At 44.8% G+C, this 20,995-nt stretch overlaps 2 protein-coding genes across 3 annotated transcripts in view; one reads left to right on the top strand and one right to left on the bottom strand.

Moving 5' to 3' along the window:
• The window catches only part of fancm (FA complementation group M), a 63,357-nt gene that overhangs the window by 4,431 nt on the left and 37,931 nt on the right, over nucleotides 1-20,995 (top strand). The window lies entirely within an intron of this gene.
• On the bottom strand, nucleotides 231-13,458 carry soul3 (heme-binding protein soul3). The gene is made up of 5 exons (XM_018764175.2): nucleotides 12,899-13,458; nucleotides 5,565-5,659; nucleotides 3,792-3,933; nucleotides 3,230-3,413; nucleotides 231-2,069 (listed from the first exon to the last, which is right to left on the bottom strand). Exons 1-5 carry the CDS (start codon nucleotides 13,440-13,442, stop codon nucleotides 1,898-1,900), a joined length of 1,137 nt encoding a protein of 378 aa, XP_018619691.2. The 5' UTR covers nucleotides 13,443-13,458; the 3' UTR covers nucleotides 231-1,897.

Genomic DNA, 20,995 nt, shown 5'->3' with positions numbered 1-20,995 from the left:
CCCTTTTGAGTGTAGCTTTGAAGGACTCTTCTCAAGTAGGGAATCAGTAGGACAAATGGAGTCGCTATGTGCAGTACAGCAGCTGTCCTCCGGTGCCTCCGCTCACTGTGATGACACAAAGGTAATAAATTATGCTGACGCTGCTGTGAGAGACGTAATATTGTTGTCCCCTGCCCCACGGAAAAGGTGGATCCCTACTCCATGTAGGTGTGTGGTAAAACTTGTGACATCAAAGACTCAGTCGTACAGCAGGAACATTTCTACTTTATTTTAAACTATTCTTTTAAAGAAAAGAAGCAGGCGTTAAGAAAAAGATGCAGGGTAGTTCTTGTCGATGCACTTTTTGAGCAAAGAGGAAAAGAACACACTGGTGGGCAACAAGGAGTCCAAACATTCCCCCTATACTATTAGAGAGACCCTGAGCTCTTCCTTCCTCTCCCACAACATTTAATCGGAGCCCAGGACACCGTCATTGCTCTCACACTCGTAGTACATGCTGCGTATGCTTGCTGTGAGTTCACCTGAAGTGACACCTAGCAGTGTACAGGTAAGCGGGTAATCCTGCCTACGTGGGGCTGTTAAACAGCAGCAATAACCATGGTGTCCGAAACCCAAGGTGCTTGGTCTAATTTTAGTGTCAGATTAGCCAGCAACAGGCTGTCTGAACTGTACGCTCTTTAGCGAGACTTCTTTTACAGCAGTGACCGAACTATAACTGTGGTTTGTGTCCTCAGCTTTTACTTCACTTCTACACCTGCTATTTTTTTTCTTTAACTATTTGTTAAATGCAAAAGTCCTTCCCAGCATTTTCAAAAGCCCGTCATACGCTGGGTAAGAGAAACCACATTTTACATCAGTGTTTTTGATGGGAACGTTATAAAAATCACACAGAATTAAAAAAAAAAAAAAAAAAAAAAAAAAAAAAAAAGCATTAAAAGCCTTCTTGGAGAACACAGAACAGTTTGCTTAAGTTTATTAGGTACTGAACTCTATCTTACTACTTGTGGGGAAAGATGTGGTCTTTAACAAAAACAGCAGTAGCAGTCGTGAGTATCAGAATTGCTGTGGACTTTTCGAGAGTGACTGAACTACAGGTGCATTTCTCTGCTCTACGTTCAAGCTAGTGCCAGGTACGTGGGGGTTGGGGGGAGCACAAAGCTCAAACACTACTGTGGAGCGGCGCTTGAATCCGGCGAGGAGCTCGAGAGGTAGTGAAGTCTGTGTGGGAGCATGGCTTATAGCAAGGAATGCGTTAATCACAGAAAAAGCATTTAAAAAAAGGTGTGACGCGCTGAAACTGCGTGATTGTCTTACAGCATATATGTTTGTGTCTTTAAGGTTTTGGTTTATGGTAGTCTTCAGAAATACATTCAGTCTGGCTTTTGGACTTTTTGTAATGGTCTGTGTATGCCTCTGTATAGACGTGGTCAGACTGGCCTTCCAAAAACTGCTTCCTACCCTAATACCAAGGTGCACATTGGTGGTAGTTGCTGAGTTGATGCAGAAGAGCCTTGGTCATCTCAGCTCCCCGACTTCATTGGAAAACATGTTCTCGGTAAGATTGATTGTCAAGTCGGCATTAATTGAGAAGGCCTCGATTCCAGTTCCAACAAAGGCAGTGAAAGAGGCTTGCCAAAAATGGCACTGAAAATCGTGACCTGTCAAGTTTGAAAACAAAGACCCTCCTTTGCCTTCCCGAATTCATATTGCATGTTTTTTTTCTTTTTCTTCAAAGGAGCAAAAGTCAGAAGTAACTATTTCTAGATTTGTGCCTAAAACTGAAAACAATCCATATCAGGTCTCCAAGGCCACTTCCTCATGCAGAACTGGAAGCGGGCCATGTGCAGTGGGTGGCTCTAGCTGGTTGGGGTCTGGTGGCGGCGGTAAGGGTGGTGTGTCAGTGCTGCTCGAGGAACCAGATTTCATTCTGCCGGTTGGCAGCGGCCGGGTTCGTGTAGCCTGCTACAATGAAGGAGTCATTCAAGCAGAGTGCTGGCAACTCCAGCATCTCAGCCAGCGCACTGATCTCACTGATGATGGACTGTTCATTCGTGGCACCAGGGAAGGCTCTGGTGGAGCAAACAAAGGCAGAAAGTTAATAAACAGCACCGGTTATCATTATAGGTTTAAAAAAAAAAAAAAAATTATGAATCAACACTTAATTTGTCTTCACTAAAAATAATCCCTGTGATTCAGGACTGTTATAGTATTTTAATTTCCTATGGCAATACTTTACTGTATACATATCTTTAGTTGTGGAGTTTTTTTTTAATAAATACATCATGGTCCTGGCAGACCACTCCCAGTGTTTTCTTGCTCAGCTATTGATTGAGCTGTTGATAGAATGAGCTACAGGCAGTCCCCGAGTTACAAAAGTCCGACTTGCGTACAAGCCATAGTTACGAACCACCCCCTTACTGACCAGAAGTTGGGTTTTTTGTCACCCTTATGTAACAATGAAACAAAAACTTCATAATTAAGCCTATTATATTAAAAATTCAAGTTACTGTATGTACAGTGGTTCATAATAATAAACGGGCGCTACTTTGCTGGAGACTGCCTGTACAAGGTTCAGATAGGGGTAGCACAGTGGTACAGCAGGTACTGGAAGTACTTCACAGTGCCTGTGCTGTGCGACTGAATGAAGACCCACATTCAATCTGTGTGGAGGTTGCTCGTTCATGTGGGTTTCCTCCCACAGTCCAAACATGTTTCTGGTGCACTGGTCACTGAGAATTGCCTGTAGTGCATGAATGTGTGTGTGCTGCTCCCTTGCAGTGGACTGGCATCCTGTGAAGGGTGTACTATGGTTATCCAGCACACCCTACTTCTGGGATAGGATTTGTACCACAGCAACCCAACACTGGACGAGTGGTTCTAAATGATGAATGAATGTTCGAATTTTTTTTCTTAAATCTAATTTCTCATTTGACTTCCAGTTTTTTAAATTTAAAATGAGTAATACAGAAGAAATTCTGTTAAAGTTACTAATTATCTACTTAAATGTTTCATCGATTAAGTGACTGGTCATACCAAATAAAGTTCGTTATTCAGTGACTACGACAATGAGAAATGAAAACATTTTACAGGAGAAATTAACATCTGGAAAAAGTACTTTGCTAATTTTTTTTCCCCAAGCTTGCTCTTGAACTGTACAGCTTAATTCTTTTCACTGCTAAAGGATTAAACCTGCATACACATTTGAAAGGAGCTCATGGCTGAACCCTACCTTGTGTAGACGATGGTGGCAGGCCACTCCTCGATGATGATGTCTGCATCGTAGGGCGCAGGGGGCCGGGCCTGGTGTTCAGTGGGCAGGTAGTAGGCCACTGTGACGGCTCGTGACAGGACAGAGTGCGCATCATCTGTACGGACCACTGTTACAATGGGGATGGTCAGACCCAAGTAGCTGCCTGCACACAGGACAGGGAAATTCATACGGACTCGTTACCCCAAACAGAAGCCACTCCACAGACTAGAGGAAGACATCCATACTGGCTGGACACATTTGATGGCTTAACTGATATTTTTATTTAGCCAATTTATAACTGTATCGAGCATTTATTAACGTACGTTCTCAAGGATACAACAGGGTACGAGCAGTAGGGCAAGGATGATGCTACAGTACACTGACACCAGGAACTGTGCAATTCAGTAATGAAACATTTTTCAACAGATTATCGAGTACAGGAAGAGGCAATGCTGTGGCTGGGTATAAATACAGCTGTTTAAGTGAGGCCTTGTGGAGCTTTGCAGAATCACACAATGGATGATGTGGCCTGAGGGGTTACCTGAGGAGTTCTGCTGGCAAATGTATCTCATGAGCTTCATGAAGCCCAGACAAATGCTCTGTTCATACGTGTCCTCGTGAACGGTGATGCAGGCCCAGTTGGCCTTCCCATAGTGCCGCTTCTCGTACAACGTGTCGCCGCACTGCAGACGTTTACACAGTCAGATTAGCACACAGTGGACAGTGCCATGTTTGCATTAGCCACGGCAATGGAGTTGTACAAACAATGATGGCTTGTAAATCTATATTCAGTTTCTGTACCTGATAAATAGCAAAAAACAATGGTTTTGTAACAGCTTTTTTACATTGCATTTACATTTATTTAGCAGATGCTTCTGTCTAAAGCAACTTCCAGTGAACTCTATGTAGTGTTATCAGCTCACACACCTTATTCACCAAGGTGACTTACACTGCTAGAGACACTCCTTACAATGGGTCACTCATCCATACATCAGTGGAACACACACACACTGTCACTCACACACTATGGGTATTTGGACTGTGGGAGGAAACCCACACAGACACAGGGATAACATGCAAACTCCAAACAGACTGAGCAGGTCTGAACCCATGTTCTCTCGCCACCCAAGTGCTATGAGACAGCAGCGCTATTCGCTGTGCTGCCATTAATGGTAAAAACCATACATTTTTAAAACTCCACAGACCAACTGAGGATGAGAACAAAAACAACTTGTTTAATGACTGAACTGTTTAAAATCTGCATGTTTATAGCATAAACAGAGAAAGTGTTTTCCCCATGAATCCCAGTGCTGAGATTGGTCAACGTGCATACATGAGTTTCCACTGTCCCCCCTGCCCCCCCCCCCCCTTTTTTTTTTTTTTTTTTTTTTTTTTAAATTAAATTAACCTGTCAACCCCTTTTTATAAATGAAGGCCTCTCCTGGAGGTAAGTCTGCTAGACTGTGGTATTTATACTCTCTTAAGGAGACCATGTGGCTTATAGCTTTTGCCTTTCCCAAAAAAAAAAAAAAAAAAAAGGCTGCCTTCTGCATACCAAGTATACACTCATGCACTTGCACAAGTCAGCTGGTTCTTTCCTGTAGTATGTAGTTTGTTATGGCTCCTTGAGCCACACTCCAAATTAATATGTTTATTTACTTGAAAGCCCACAGCATTTGGATATTTTCCCTATAAAGGCTAACATGTTCATGGGTGTACTTGAAATCTATTCACAGTAGAGAACCTGTAGATGATTGTCTGGGTTTCCATCCTTAATGTTACAGTATGGCATTAGAGAGAAGCTCCATAGCTGTTACAACTGTCCATTTACATATTTCAGTGATGCCCCTAAACATGCTATGCATTGCCTGCTGCCCTGTAAAATCCCACAGTTGAAGTCCACCCCGTTTAAAGCAGCCAAGATACCTGTGTAAAAGAGACTGGCATAATATTCCTGCTCCTTTATGCAAGGGGGACAGACAGTGCATGCTCATCCATTACATGTGATGCTGTGTCACAGCCCTGTACCCAGCTGGAGTTTCCATGCTGCTGGCAATGTTTTGTTTATTAGTGCCGTGTGTTTGAATTCCCTCCCTGACACGGCTATTTTCAGTATTTTCACTGTGGGTCATATCAGAAACATCTTTTTATGCGGACCTTATAGAGCTGGTTAAATCTTGACCTGCAGACCATAATACAGTTCGGCTTTACATCTTATACATTTGATCAGGGGAAAAAAAAGGGGGGGACCCAGCATTGTGGTGTTAAGGTTCATGTTTTGGGATTCACTTCTCTGCCTGTATAAGAGACTCACCTTTTCCTTACGCCCAATGAGTGTGAAAGGCACCCTCTCTCGGTTATGTGTGCCTTCGTTGTTGGTGGTCAGCTGCTGGATGGGCACAGCCATGTCTACAGAAAGACATGAGGTCAAAGAACAGTCAGTGGGAGAGGTGCCCCTTGTCACCATTGGCATGTTGTACCACGTTTCAGGCAGAACTGGGGGAAAGTGTCCAAGGGTCAGTGCCCCTAAAGGCCTTCCATCACTTTTATTGCGTTCCCTCAACAGATATAGGCAGCATGTGGTTTGGTGTCTGGGGGCATTTCTTGGCTACAGAGATAAGTGTCAAGTTGTGCTGTGGATTCCTCTTTGCAATAAGAGTTCATTTAACTGAAAAAGCTGATAAGGATTGTGTAACTGTTACTAAAAAAAAAATATCCTGGTGCGGAGAGACTTGCGTTTGTCTCAGACCAGCATATCGTGTTCACTGCTGTAACGTATCAATCGCTTTCTTTAAGAGTGAAATGTTAATGTGCATAGAAACAGCCTGAGGCTGTTGATGGCCTTTTATTTATTTGTCAGGCCAGGACTGACATTTAATTTTTACCCCAGTGAGTGCATGCCATTATGCTGGAGTTTCCAACAATCTGCCCTCCCCCCCCATGTTTTGTGGTCTTCTCTTTCATCCACAACTTGCAAACAGTCTCACCCCTGCTGGGCCTTTCGTGTTCAATCTGTTTCAGTCTGCAAGTGGTGTAGAAATGTTGCCACGCTGCACCCCCCTGTGTTGCCCTCCAGATATCCGGGTACAGCGGAGCCCTACGTGAAGGGCTGTCCTGTCGGAGGCAGTGAGAACAAACAAGACCTCGCTTGCTGGGCAGCTCCATGTACTTCCTGCCAAACAGAGACCAGTTCAGCTCATAATGGGTCTAATTGGTACGACTTTTTCCACGTCTTTCAATGAAAGTAGATACTGACAGGTGTGACGTCCCCTGGCAATCAGTTAAGTGCGTTCCTGACACGCTGCCCTTGCCTCAACGTGCACGTTTCCTTACTACTATTTGTGTTAAGTATCGGAGTACATCTGTGAAATGTTCATCTTTGCACAACTTCATGCTAGTCACATACAAGACCTAACATTTAATTTTGAATGAACTGAGGAAAAGGAAATGTTGGTTTTTCTTATTAGAGACACACACACACACACACACACACACACACACACACACACAGAGAATCGCACACAACGTGTACAACCGTTTGTCCCAAGTGGGGTCGCGGAAAACTGGAGGTGCAAGGGTGAAGGGGGAGGGGACACACCCCGGATGGGACGCTAGTCCGCCGCAAGGGACTCCAAGCAGGACTTGAACCCCAAACACACCCCAGATTAGGCCCTGGCTAAACCCCCCTGCGCCACCGTGCCCCTCTTCTTATTAATTTGAAAGAAAGTTAAGTTTGAGACTGGAAACTCATGTTTCAGGAAGCCAGGTAATGTAATTTTGCTGGAATGGTGCAAATGCAGTCTTTCCCTACTCTACATAGCAATGAAAGAACTGAAAACACAGGGACACGGCCACCATTAGAGTAATTAATGAAGTTCCTAGTTTTGCTCCATTATAATGTGTAAGTATGCCAAGTTTAATTGGGTTTTCTGTTTTAGCCTAAATGAGTGTTCATTCTGGGGCTTAGGCACACAGTTCTACCATTGAACCCAGTTGTGATTATATGTCTGATTTGAGTATTTGCCATACAAAGGGTGTTTTGGGAACACATTACCTGTACTGTACACTAAAGAAACATTCAAAATACTGTTAATTTAACCTTTAATGTAAAAAAAAAAAAAAAAAAAAAGGAAAAGACAAAGCAAATGAACTGACACTGTTGGGACAGTCCAAATGGAGGCCATGATTACCAACATTATAATGGGTCAAACTAGTAAAGGGCTTCTGGACATTGAAACATTAATGTGACATGAGTCAAAATACCTGAGAAGACCCATGTTAGTGGCAGTCTCTGGTCTGGATGGCGTGTGGCAGTAGTGGACAGTGCCTGGGCTGTGCTATTCCATGTGCAATGCATTTGATCCCTGTTCCGTCTGCGTGGAGTTTTCAGGTTCTTCCTGTGTCTTTGTGGGTTTCCTTCAGGAGTCCCAGTTTTGTCCCAGAGATTCGGGTGTTTCAGGTGTACTGGTGACTAAAGTGGCCTGTGGGTGTATATTGCATTGCTCTGCTCTATAGATGGGAGAATGACTGACTGTAGGGAGTTTAGCGTAGTGTATCCGACGCTGTAATTGGCTTGGTATGAAAGTGTGTACTAAATACTAGTTAATCATTTTATGTTGTACACTAATGTTGGGTGCCCTCGCTTTATCTTGAATATGCTTTTCAAGACAACTTTCTGTATATATGCAGGTGATGTACTTTGTAGCTGACCTTTGAAATATTCCTTTAGTGGAAATGTTATTGCTTTTCCTCCATTGTCAGGAAAACTGAAGTTTGTAAAACATGGAGGACAAAGTGCTGACACTTGACAATAACATCCAATGACATCCAGTCCCCTGCTGTACAGTAACATTGGCTAGCACCGCTGTTGCAAGGCATCTGTATTTCTGAGTTAAACTGGTCTCTCTCAGCATTTACTGTTTGTTTTTAAAATTTTATGCAAACATGTTTCCAAGAGCGTTTAACTTACAATTTTATTCAAGTTTTGTAAATGACAAATAGGGGCATATTTGACACCCCTGGCTTAAAGCTATCCCTCTGTAGTTTTTGTTCTCCTACATCTGAAATGAATGTTGATATTTATTTAGCAGATCACTTTGGAACCGGAGTGTGTCTGACTGCTTACCCCCAACAACACGGTAACCTGTTCTGAAATGAATTTATGTATGACTTTCATATTCATTTCAGTTATTTCACAAATACGCAGCCTTAGCTCAGTAACTCGTCAAAGGTGAATTGTGGCAGATTTGCACTCTTGTATATTCTGGATGTTATGACTTAATTTTTCCTTGGGATTGTTTTGTTACAAATGTTTTATGCTCTTGTGCAGCATTAAAAGAAGTTTCCGAAATGCCACAAACCGTCTTCTACTCTTCCCAACTGATAAATCTTCAGTATCTGCAAAACATCTGCATTATTTCCCTGGAATACTTAATCCAGTTAAGACTAAGTACAATACTATGGAGAAGCATTCAGCCTTAGTAACCACACAAATAAGCCTAGCAAACCAATAAATCCTACATTTCAAGTGCCTAAGGCAAAGGCAAGAAACGCAGAAGTGCTTACAACTTGACAGCGGCTGAAATGCAACAATCGGCTGCTTGATATTAAATTTGGCATCCAGGACTGCGGAGCCGCTGTGTTGCAAGAGAATGAACGGCTCCCCAGGTTGCCTGCGCAGCATGTCCACGCATTCAGGAGCAAAGAGGTTTACAGCAGTGGGCCTCTGGGACAATTCAGGATGGGATTTAGCAGCCAGACCGTTCCTTCTCCTCAGCGCCGGCTAATCCGCTAAGCTTGAGAGCCCTGAACACTCAGTGCCGCCAAGGCTGCTTACCCAAGCGTGGGGTCCTCACAAGGACAAACCCGTGTCCCGTCGCTAGTTCCTATCAGTTCCAGCTGATCCTAACAACACACACACCGGGGAAACTTTTCCTCGGCCCTACTGTCCGTAACATGAGCAACGCAGTCCATTTCGGTTGTACCACACACTTGACTCCCTGGTACTGTGACAGCTAATTTTACCTTCATTGGTCACTGGTTTTGTACTGCAAATTTCTACTACCACTTTGTGTACTCTATGATAAATCTTCCTTACGATATAACTGCTCATAATACAAAATGGTAATTACTGCAGTAGGGTATTGGTGTGTGTATTTAAAAAAAAAAAAAAAAAAAAAAAATTGAAACATCCCCACATTTATTCATTTAGCCAACTTTTCCAAAGCAACTTGCAGCACTAACCGACCTACAGTCATTTACCAATTTGTACACCTAGCTATTTGTATTGGAGTAATTTAGTGTAAGTATCTTGCTCCTGATTCGACCAGCACTCAGAAAATCTTACGTCGTTTGGCATTGGGGAAGTCGACCATGAAGTCGCTAGATAGAATCGTCAAAAGCAAGGACATCAGACAAAGATAAGGCTAGCTCAGACTCTCGTATTCTCAGTTGTCAAGTATGGTTGTGGAAGTTAGACTATCCGTAAACATGACCAAAGAAAAATTTATTCATTTGAAATGTGGTGTTGAAGGAGAATTCTGCATGTGCCGTGGACGGCGAGATGAACCAACAAGTGGAGGAAATCAAATCGGAAATGCCACTTGAAGCGCAATTGATGAAGATGTTTGTCATATTTCGGTCATATGGTTTGAAGAGAAAGATCACTGGAGAAGGGTGTCATGACTGAAAAGATCGACGGTACAAGGCGCAGAGGAAGACCACCAATGAGAGGGATCGATGCAATTAAAATGACGACGGGGCGGACGCTCGATCTCAAGACTAGCACAAAACCGAGCCCTTTTTAATTCATTGGTCTATCAAGTCACCAAGACTCGAACCTGAATTGATGGCACAAGACGTGACATCTTGCTCAAGGGTACTAGAGCTGGAAGTGGGATTTGAACCTGCAACTTCTGAGTCCAAAAGTAGCAGCTCCAACCACTATGCTACCAGCTGTTGCTGTTTTTAAAGATTAACCGCAGAAAGTTGTAATGTTCGAAGAAGTTTCATAGTTTGCCTGTTGATCAACGCACCTAAAAATACAAGTACGACTTACGATTACCAAACAAATGTCACGTGGCACTGTGTGCAAAAACCAGTCGCCTCAAACCATCCGAGGAACAGATGGACTGCTGCAGTAACAAACCAATTCCCGTAAGATACTAACAAAAGCCATGTTCACTGGAAGTGGGCACACTCGCACTCGCGCTCTCACACGCACAGAGAACAACAAGTCCCACGTGATCAGCCGCAGCAAGGAATTCGGGAACTGGCTTGTGATGATTGGGAGAGCAGAGAGAGGGTGTGTGATTTGTAGCAAACGTTTCAGGAGCATTAAATGTTTAGAATTTCTGTAAGACAATGGCACCGTCCTCTAACGCAACGCTCAGAAAAAATGAACTCATTGTTTGGTCATGAGGCTTGCTGTGGAATTACGTTGCACTCATTTGCCTTAGAGTGGAACGTGCTGCTTTTCCACTATACGTGTGCAGCGGCAGCCCGTGGCCGTGGTGTCACGTCCGTTAGGCGACTTGCACGCTTTCACTTCGGGTAACAACAAACTTCTGCGAAGACCTGCTAGCTTACTGGCTAACAGTCTCTTCTGCGCAAACTAGTAAAGCGACCCTTTTCCACTTTTGCTTGAGTGGAATGATCTCTGTTGTTGAACACTAGTGCGTCCTGGCCTGGGCACCTTGAGACCCCTGAGGCAGCCGCATGGGGAGGAGAGGAGTCTATCTTTTTGATGCGGTACAGTGTTCTACCGCTGCAGCCTGCATTCCAGACTGTAGAAGTGGCTCAAGGTCATGTTTACACAAAGACACTCGCACAGCCTCAAACTCTCCCTTTGCTCTGTTCCTTACTGGAAACCCTCCCGCAGACTCTGCTCTGTAGCCAGGCAAAGTAGGTCACCCTGGCTGTGTGCCCTTTGCTGAAGGCCGCGGGGCAGAGATGCCGAGCCCTACGGAGGCCCTCGGCAGCTCGGCCTCGTATTAACTCTCTCTGTGTGTCGGAGCACTTGCCTTTAGGTAGCTGAATAGGAATGAGGAAGACTCATACCTCATCGTCTTCTTCCTATTCCTGTGCTTTGACTTCTGCGGCTTGAACCTTTCATTAAAATGCTCCTGTTTCAGAGCGCTGATGAGAATGGCTTCATTGTGCAGATGTTTACACAGATATGCCTCTCTCTCCATTAATAAGGATAATGGAGATAGCAGGTAGTATACTGGATATAGCTGCTGTCTTTGAACTCAGAGGTTGCAGGTTTCAGTCCCACCTCCTGCTGTAGTGGCTATGAGAAAGGTACTTACCTTAGATTGCTCTAGAAAAAATGAGCCAGCTGTATAAATAGGTAAATAATTGCAGGTAACTTAATGCCAAATTGCTTTGTGGAAGATCATGAGCTAAATGAATAGATGTTAGTGTCAAACTTTTACTGTAGTAGAAAGGCACAGATCATCATGTCACACAGGTTAACATTAGTAATGCAGCAACTGTACTGTATATGGGCAAGTTGTTGGAGGAGCGCAATTCCACTTGTAACTTTTCTTCCGCATTGTCACTGATATTCTGTTCGAAACGTTTTTGGTTTGCGTACCGAAGCTTTCAGTTGATTCAGCCCAGGGAGCATTCAGTTTATCCAGCTGCCCTGTAGTGGTTCACATGAGCCTGAGTGAGTGTGTGAGTGTTTGGTTAGCTCAGAACCAAGCTTGAAATGAACCCAGTTGTGACCATTCCACATTAAGTCTTAAGCGTTGCTCTCCTCTTTCAGTCCCCGTGTTTTGCCGTCGCCTCCCTTCAGTACACCCCAGTCTTTTCTGACAAATCGCGGATGTGCCATTTCACCAGTTTCTATGTGTCTCGGCCAAACGGCGGAATGCTGACAAACATTAGAGTCCATGGCAGCAAACAGTGGCGCTAAGGGCAGGTCCTCGTGACCAGAGGAGGGACCCCCTGGGGTTCTTTGAGATGTTGCCCGTGACGGGATTAGTGGCTCTCAATGCATCGCAGTGTAAGGCTATGATTGCCTTTACTAAGAGGATGGATGCACTTGACTCTATCGCTCTTGACAGGCTCCGCATCGGCACCGTGAGCCGTGCACATTTCAGCCTAAATAAGTGACACGCCTTCATTAATAAGTGTGTGTAAATGTCAGCTGAAGTACACCTCACTTTTTTTATTTATTTATTTTTTTTAAAACCTTAAGATGTTGTTTGCCAGTATGATGCAGATTCCTGTACAAATATTACAGCTAAGTGTGTAGGCTATCAGGATGGAACTGTCAACTGTATTGTCAGATTCGTATTATGTATTTGTTTTGTATTATATATTTATAAATATATATTCTATAGTGTCAAATTGTATTTTCGCTGAGATGTACGTCGCTTGGAGAAAAGCGTCTGCTGAATCAAATGAATGTAAATGTAATCTGGTTATAAAGTTTTTTTTTTTTTTTTTCCTTTTTAAAAATAAGGGTGGATAGATAAATAGCAGAGCATTTGTTTTATCATGAAAGTGCACCTTCGCACGCGATTATAAACGCAGAGAGATGAGTTTCCTGTTAGTGAAAGTACTACATCATGTTGCTGCTTAAAGAGGCGCGCGCGGGTGTGCGCGTGCGTTTGCGCGTGTGTGTGTCGCTGCTCTCACCGTTGGGCACCTCCACCTGGTGGCCCCTGGCCACGTCTTGCCAGTAGTGCAGCAGCCTGTCCTGCTCGTCTTCTTCCATGGCTTCGCCCTCCTCCTCCAAGCTGCCGTTGCCCGAGTCGGACAGCTGCTCCTCGGAGAAGGACTCCAGGTCCTCCAGGGTGATCATGCCCAGTCGGTCTCCTGAGCTCGAACCGTCGCCCTCGCCTGCACTGCTACTGTCGCCGCCGCCGCCTCCGTTTAAACGACAACCTCCGCGGTCCATGGCCGCGAGCCGGAGGGAACGGAGGCGCGTCGCGCGTGTCGTGTGGGGCGGGAGAGCCGCGCGCCGCGGGTCACGTTCGGTTCTGCTCGCGCGCTTCCTCGGCCAGCAGCGAGGGCAACCGAAGATTCGTCGCTCGGCTAAACTCGGGGCTGGAGTGTCATGCCAGTGTGGTGTTTCCCGTGTCCTTCGCGCAGTTACACACTCGCGGGGTGGTGAGGTGAGGGGCGGCCAGAAACGGCGCCGACAACTTAAACGAGCGGGTACGACGAGAGGACTGTTCATGAGAATCCGGCTTCCTCATTATATGAGGCTACGAGCAGTGACGTCACCCCCCCCCCGGTATAAAAGCGCGAGCAGAGCGGCCACTTCCTCCCGCTTCGCGAATTGGTTCGTAGCTCGTTGTCTGGCGCTGCACCTTATTTCCCTCACAATATGGGTTTATATTCAGATGTTCGCAGCTAAAGGACGACAGTGAGGACGCGCTGAGTTGCGATTTACTCCGTAGGAGTGCGTAGGCATGTCCGAATACGTCTGCATTTCCCGGTGAAGTTAGAGAAATTAAACTGATATGTCCGATTGACGGCGCCTGCTCCTCGTACCGCCGCTTCCTTCCTGAGCCGCGCGGCCACTTCCGAGGCCGGATGTCGCGCAGAAGGACGCGAGTACAGTAGTTACAAGTGAATACAGTGTAATAGCCACTTATTACCAAACAGGCTGCTTCTCTTTGCTTCAATGCTGCACGTGCGTTATGATGTACAGTCACAGTGTTGGTCTACATCTGGGCCATGAAATCAAATGGGTTACTGGGCAGATGGGACAACAAGTCACGTTCAGAGGAACAAGAAAGTTAAAATGCGCTGGAGCATTTGCCTCCTCCTCAGTGAGAGGTGTGGAAAAAGCAGCCTGTTCAATCGGAGAACTGGCGTTACTGAAATCTGTCTTTGTTTGAAAGAGTCCTGGTTGCCAAGGTTACAGGGGGAGAGCAGAGCGTCCCCAAAGCCGCCAGAGATGATCATCATGTGGTGCTTGACATTAAATTGTCATTTTTGCTGCGTGCATATTTTATTTTTATTTATTTATTTTTTTTAAATTTTCCCCCTTCTCTCTTATATTGTTATGCTTTGCTGTTGGGAGTGGAAGTGTACTTCGCAGGTAAAATTAAACCCCAGAAGGTAGTAAATTTAAGGCGGTCACTATGGAGAACACAATGACACACTTGGTGGTATTGCCATCGATTAAAATCCTTTTGTTGGTGTAAACAAACAGATGCTGGAAGGCTGTTTGTACATAGAATCATTTGTTTTTATGCATCTTTACAGTTTACCTTGGGGGGGAATTGCTGCATTTTGTTGCATAGGGGGCTTCAGGTATGCTCAAAGTTACTGAATATCTCATCCTCAAGTCCAGTATAATTTCATCTGAGAGAGTTTTTGTAGAATAAGCATAATAAAGAAAACATCAACTTTGATGACTTCTTCATGTGGTCCCTGAAATGCTCCAGTTTTCAGAAAGTGCACTTTCTAAGACTGACTCCTTCCTGCCAACAAAGTGTTTCTGGTGTCATGTGCTGGTGATAGTGTCTCTGACTTAATTTCTTTTAAGAACAAAGCATGCTGTTCTCATCTATGCCACATTACATCTGTTATATTCACATTTACATACATTAACAGAAATGTGTTGCAACTGAATTATTTGCTGAATTTTTGTGTAGTGCAGCTTCCCGGTGTTTTCTGTGTCGTGGCTTTTTACGTTTCGTTTGTCGAATCTGGACATATTAGTGTGCCTCAGCGCTTTTTGGTTTAAATTTAAATGCCAGTAAGTCACATCCACTTTTGCATGTTACCTTTTGAGTTTTGACTTCCAGGCACATTATGCTGATGCCCATCTTGCAGTTTTGCTCGTGCCATGAGGTTCCATCGGATTGCATTGACATGCGCTTTTCTCCCTGAACAGATGCGCTGGAGAGGCCGAGGTCTCCAAAGCCTGAAGGTGACTAGATGTGTTTTATTTTGGCACTCGTGTTTTCTGCGTCGTCATGCTGAAAGTCAGTTGAATCCCACTGTCATTCTCGGTGCGCATGACCCAATTACAGACATGCGTCACCGTGCGGCAGGGATACGTTCTGAGAAATGCATCGTTAGGCGATTTCGTTGTCGTGCGAACATCATGGGGTGTACTTATAAACACCTAGATGGTATAGCCTCGATGTCGAGAGAGGCAGTAAACATGAGATTTATGACGCTGCTGCCAGCGTAACACAGCATACTATTTTAGAGGAAACTTTTTGTAAGTAGAAAGAGTACACTGTAAAATAAGAAAAAAAAAAAAAGTACAGTATAGTAAATACGTCTCAATATGTCTGATGTTCTGTGTTTTTCTGCAAAGGTTATTTGTTCTAAGTTCAATTAGAGCCCATCATTAGATCACATGTGTGAACAGTGTAGTTAGTAAGTCCATTGGGAAGAAATTCTCAGACCTGAATTGTTTATGGGTTGGCTGAGTTGTTTGAACCAGTAAAATGCCTATTAACTGCTTTTCAGAGTATTCTGGAGAAGTCTGTAATGGGGAGGTTTGGGGGTTTTTCTTGTACACTTTGTCGTAATTTTGCTTGTTAATTCCGATCTGCATGTATTTCTGAGGCTTGTAACGGTGTATTTGATCAGAATTTTGTTGTATTTGAGTTATAAAGGTTTATTTTTCATGTTGAACTGAAGGAAGTTGCTAACAGAAATATTTATCTGGTGCCTTCATCATGAAAGTTAGGTTCTAGTGAGCTATATTTTTCTCCGGGGTCCTGTGCGTTGAAAAGGCCCAATGAAAGATTGACTTCACGTGATGGAGTGGCAACATACAGAAGGCTAGGGCCCTTCCCGAAAGGACTGCGTCTAAGGGTAGAGCAGGAGAAGTACTGGATGCAGCAGGAGGATGAAGGTCTATCACCGTCACTGACAGACGATAACGAACTTCATCGCTGAAGGAGGGAAAGATGTGGATTTTGCTGGATAAGAAGTGAGCTCACGCAGTACATGAGGAGAACCAGTTACTTAAGTGGGGTTGGCGGAAACCTATGGGTGAGACAAAGCTGGAGGAATCTGCGGTAGTGTCGGCGAGAAGAAGGAGCAGCAAGGCAAGCTCGTGATGAGGTAGAGAGAGGATGAGTGTGGAGACAAGGGGCAGAGCTGTGCGCTGTCCAAGTATAGCGTCAGGCCTGCAGTCATCCTCCATGCAGCTGAGTCAGTTTGGCACGTAGAGGGGAGTGGGGTTTGTGGTGGCGGTGGGGTGTTATGTAATCCACCACTCCAGCCCTAGTGGGAGTCCCTGCCCTCCCCCGCAGGGATCAGAGCTTACACGCCACAATGGCCATAAACCACTGGACACAGACAGGGACTCTGCTGGATGGCTAGTTCACTGCTAGTCCTACCAGGTCTTTCTTCTATCGGACAGGTCTGCAAGAGAGAAGTCTGTTTCACACAGTTAATCCCTCGCTGATTTTGTGCACAGTGTGCCATGATACATGGCTGAGGGTTATTGTGGAGCAGTCCTGGGGTCAGAATGAGCTGGTTCTTGGGGTGGGACCTCGAGACACAAGTCCTTGCAGTGGAAATGGGACATAAGACGCTAATTATACATACCAGGTACTGCTGTACCAATTCAACCCGTTTGTATGTTCCTCTCAGTATGCATATAGGCATAATGGACAGTAATCTGGCATTGCATTTTATGATGTAATCTAGGGCGGCATCGTGGCACAGTGGGTAGCGCTGCTGTCTCACAGTGCCTGGGTGGGGTGAGAGGTTGTTGGTTCAATCCCCTCTCAGTCTGTGTGGAGTTTGCATGTTCTCCTCATGTCTGGGTGCTCTGGTTTCCTCCCACACTCCAAAGACATGCTGTTCAGGTTCCCCCATAGTGTGTGTGAGTGGCGGAGAGAGAGTGTGTTCCACTGATGTATGGATGAGTGACCCGGAGTGTATCTAGCAGTGTAAGTCACTGCAGTGAATAAGGTGCGTGGGCTGATAACACTGCACAGAGTTCATTGGAAGTTGCTTTGTAGAAAAGTGCTGAATAAATGAATGTGAAATGACAGAAATGTGGAAAACGGAGTACAGCTCTGATGTAGTCAAGCTTTGCTTAGGTTTTTTCTGCAGCTACAACATCTACATAATGTAGCGTCTCTCTCTGGGCTGCACGTAATGTTGTGGATGCACAGCAGAGCGAAAATGGAAAAAACATCCTTTAAACGAGCCCTCGAAGCAAGTTTCCTTTCATGTCTTGTGACTGACCCATCATGCAAAGCTGCGAGCTGGATTTATCAGTGCATCACCTGACTACTGACCCCATGGGTGGGGAGACATTGAAAGGGAGGGTTTAATTCCCTGCTCCCCTCCCAATACTTGTTCTTGGTCAAACATAGGAAGTAGAATAATTCATGTGAAGCAACTCTTTCAGCTTGTTAGCCAAAAAGCTTGGATGCTTTTTATCAGTTTCAATAGTTAATCCCAGCGCTGTGGAGTCGGTGTTGGAAGCAATTATTAGGATACTGGACTCAGTCAGTAAAAATGTACCGACTCTAACTAAATGTGCTGTATATGCCGGCGTATTAGTCCACCTGGCGTATAACACACACACACACAGTCTGAAAGTGCTTGTCCCAAGCAGGGTCGCAGCGAACCAGAGCCCAACCCGGCAACACAGGGCGTGAGGGGGAGGGGCACACCCAGGACAGGACACCAGTCTATCGCAAGGCACCCCAAGCAGGGCTCGAACCCCTGACCCGCCAGAGAGCAGGACCTGGCCAAGCCTGCCGCGCCACCGCGTCCCCCAAAAATGAGAGGTGTAATGTAGGTTTTGGCCTATATTTGCTGGAGAAGTCGACCCCCAAAATAACGTGCAGCTTTTGGACAGTGCTGTGGAGTCGGAAGCAATTATTGGGTTACTGGAGTCGGAGTCAAAGGTTTTGCGAACCGACTCCACAGCCCTGGTTAATACATCCATTTGTTAGGGTCCTGTTTCTTTTTTCCTTGAGATAGTTTTTTGTCCGGTTGACATTTGGCTGTTTCTGTTGCGAGTGCCGTGTCTGAGCAGTGAGCCAAAACAGAAATCATACCTGCACCTGCTTTTTGTTTATACCTAAAACATGTCGCATCATCCTCAGTAGTATCTAGTGATTTTCATTTTTATTTTCCTGCTTTGCGTGATGTCACGAGTCTCAAAACCACAGTTTAACCAACGGGTATCAGTGCTCTGCCTGGCTGCAACATCGCTGCAACATCACTGCAGGTTCTGCATGTCCGTTGCAGACGTGTAGTGCAGCGTCGTGCCGTCTACACGTGACCGCGATGTTACACACTATTAATAGCCACAAGGATTTGGGCTAATGGCTGTGCTACCATTTCTCCAAGCTCAGCTGAGTTGATTGCCTGATTTATATTTCTTTCTCCCAGCCACAGATTATTGTTTCTTAAATACAGCGGCTATCAAAAGTCTACACACACTTGCGGAAATTTCAGCTTGTGTATGCAAGCTAAAATCAGAGCAAATCATCTTACTTTTTTGCCGCCTTGATCTTGTAACCAAGTGAAAAGCATAATTATGCAAATCAATGTTAATTCCATGGCTGCAGAAGTGTGCAGGACCTTTACAATGTTGTAACGGTGTTCAGATTTAAAGGAAAACTCATTCTGTTCCTGCTCCTGTTGAAATCTTTCGAACTCCCGTCTCGGTGTTTATTTTTTTTTCATTTTAGATGATGTTGCTTCCAAGCTGATTTGGAGATTGTCACTAGATGTTCAATGAACTCATGAACTCTTGGGTGATGAACAGCATACTGGGATTGGCTGTGGTTTGACACCAAATGTGAAACACAGTGAGGGACAAGACAGTCACAATGTACTAAACTTACCATGTAGAAGTAGTAACAATCAGATTGCACACACAAGCAGTAGTGTACATAATAGACCCTAGTGCAATTGACAACAGTGTGGAGATTATGACTGCAGTGTGTAAGTAGGAGTGCAGTTAGGAGATGGATCGCCAATATAGACCAGATTTAGGGCATGACCAGAAGTAGTTTGGAGAGTGCACCCAGTTGATTTTATTGAGGAGACACTTTCCTTCAGGAACAAAGCTCTGGAGATGATGTTGAGTCCTAGTAGCGATGGACTCGTACCGTCTCTGAGATGGCAGTTTGATGCAGAGTTGACTGCTGGGATTGGTAGGATGTCTAGCTAACTTGCCATCTGTCTTCACAGACCGGTGGTGAACCGGTCTTTCATTGAACATTTTTATCAAAAAAATCCAGATTGGTGGTGTTGGGCCACACAAAACACTTTGGCCCGTAGGTAGAATTGCACATTGCGACACCAGAATGTTTAGACCATGATTTACACCAAAAGCGTCCTCACCACAAACCCCAACAACCGTGTTGGGCGCATCAAGTTTGGTACAGCAGTAGAAATGGCCCACGTAACATCCACATTTCTAGTGAAAGGCCTGTTCGGGGAGCCCAGGGACGCCTTTTTTCATGTCTAATTTTTGCGACGTCGTACTCCAATTCTGCATTTCCGTTTATTAATTTAGCCAACACTTCTCTCCAAAGTGACTTACAACGTTAAGCTAGTTACCATTATTTATCTATTAGTACAGCTGGGCAATTTTACTGGAGCACTTATGTTTAAGTAACTTGTTCAAGGGTACTTCGGTAGTAGGTGAGAGTTTAACTGGCAACCTTTGGATCCAGCGGCAGCAGCTCTGACTGCTACACTGGAAGCTGTATAAACTTTTGTGTACACTAAAAAGCAATGTAATATAAATTATGGACAATCACTATACTTTTTAAAAGTGTATGCACATAGGTGGTGGAGCAGAGTTGCACACATGCTCAATGCTATACAAAGGATGGTAGGGAATGAAATTCCTCTTGATAGTCATGTGTCAAAGAAGGTTTCTGGAATAAAAACAACTGCAAAAGATTTGAGATGTGCGAACGAAACTTGATGTTGGCACAACAATGAAATCGCCTAACGATGCATTTCTCGGAACGTATCCCCGTCATTAAGCGTCGCATGTCTGTACTTGATTCTTTGGGAGTGAATAGAAAACTCTGGAAGGAAGACCTTTTACACGTGGGGATGGTACTGAGGAAAGGATTTGTGTAAATATGAACTTCCCCCCTGTCTTGGATGTGAGGGAGCCGCGTGTTGTTGCTGCTGGCAGTTGTTTGCTTTTTCTTGTAAGGCTCATGCACATCGTGCATCTCTTCTGCTCTTCTGGGCAGTTGCGTGAAAAGGCCTGAAACTGCTAAAGTGTGAATCATAAGCTAAGAACCAAAATCAGCGTTTTCAGTGAAGACGTAGAGACACTTTCCCCAAGGGTTCCGTTATGGTGTCAGTCCATAATGACACATCCACTTTCTCTTGTGTTGTCTTGTGGTTTCTGTCTCCGGAGGCTGACAGTTCTGCTCTGAACACTTGATGCGGAAAATATGCTCATGCTTTCGTTCATTTTACCCCGTGTATGTGTGTGTGCTGTATGTGTGCATGGGTTTCTAGGGGTTTATAGTCTGATCTGTTTAAATCCACTTTTGGTTTGGTTATCATCACATTCATCTGAAGACTTGAGTCAGTCCTTCGCTGTAGGTGCCCACTAGATAAGCAAGGTGGGATCAGGAGTGTTTTCCTGCTTGCGCTTAGATGGCGTTGATGTTCACACGTCCCGAACGGCTGTCTCCGAGATGACCATCTGCTGTCTTGCGTGTGGTGGCTGGGTGTGGTAGGGGTGGTATGAGAGCACGTGACTGAGAGCGGAGCTGGGGTCGAACGTTCACCACCACCTTCTCC

Source organism: Scleropages formosus, chromosome 15, assembly GCF_900964775.1.
Source record: "Scleropages formosus chromosome 15, fSclFor1.1, whole genome shotgun sequence".
In the NCBI taxonomy this organism is placed as follows: domain Eukaryota; kingdom Metazoa; phylum Chordata; class Actinopteri; order Osteoglossiformes; family Osteoglossidae; genus Scleropages; species Scleropages formosus.
The sequence above is the reverse complement of the archived record's forward strand: the minus strand, read 5'-3'. Positions and strand labels throughout refer to the sequence as shown.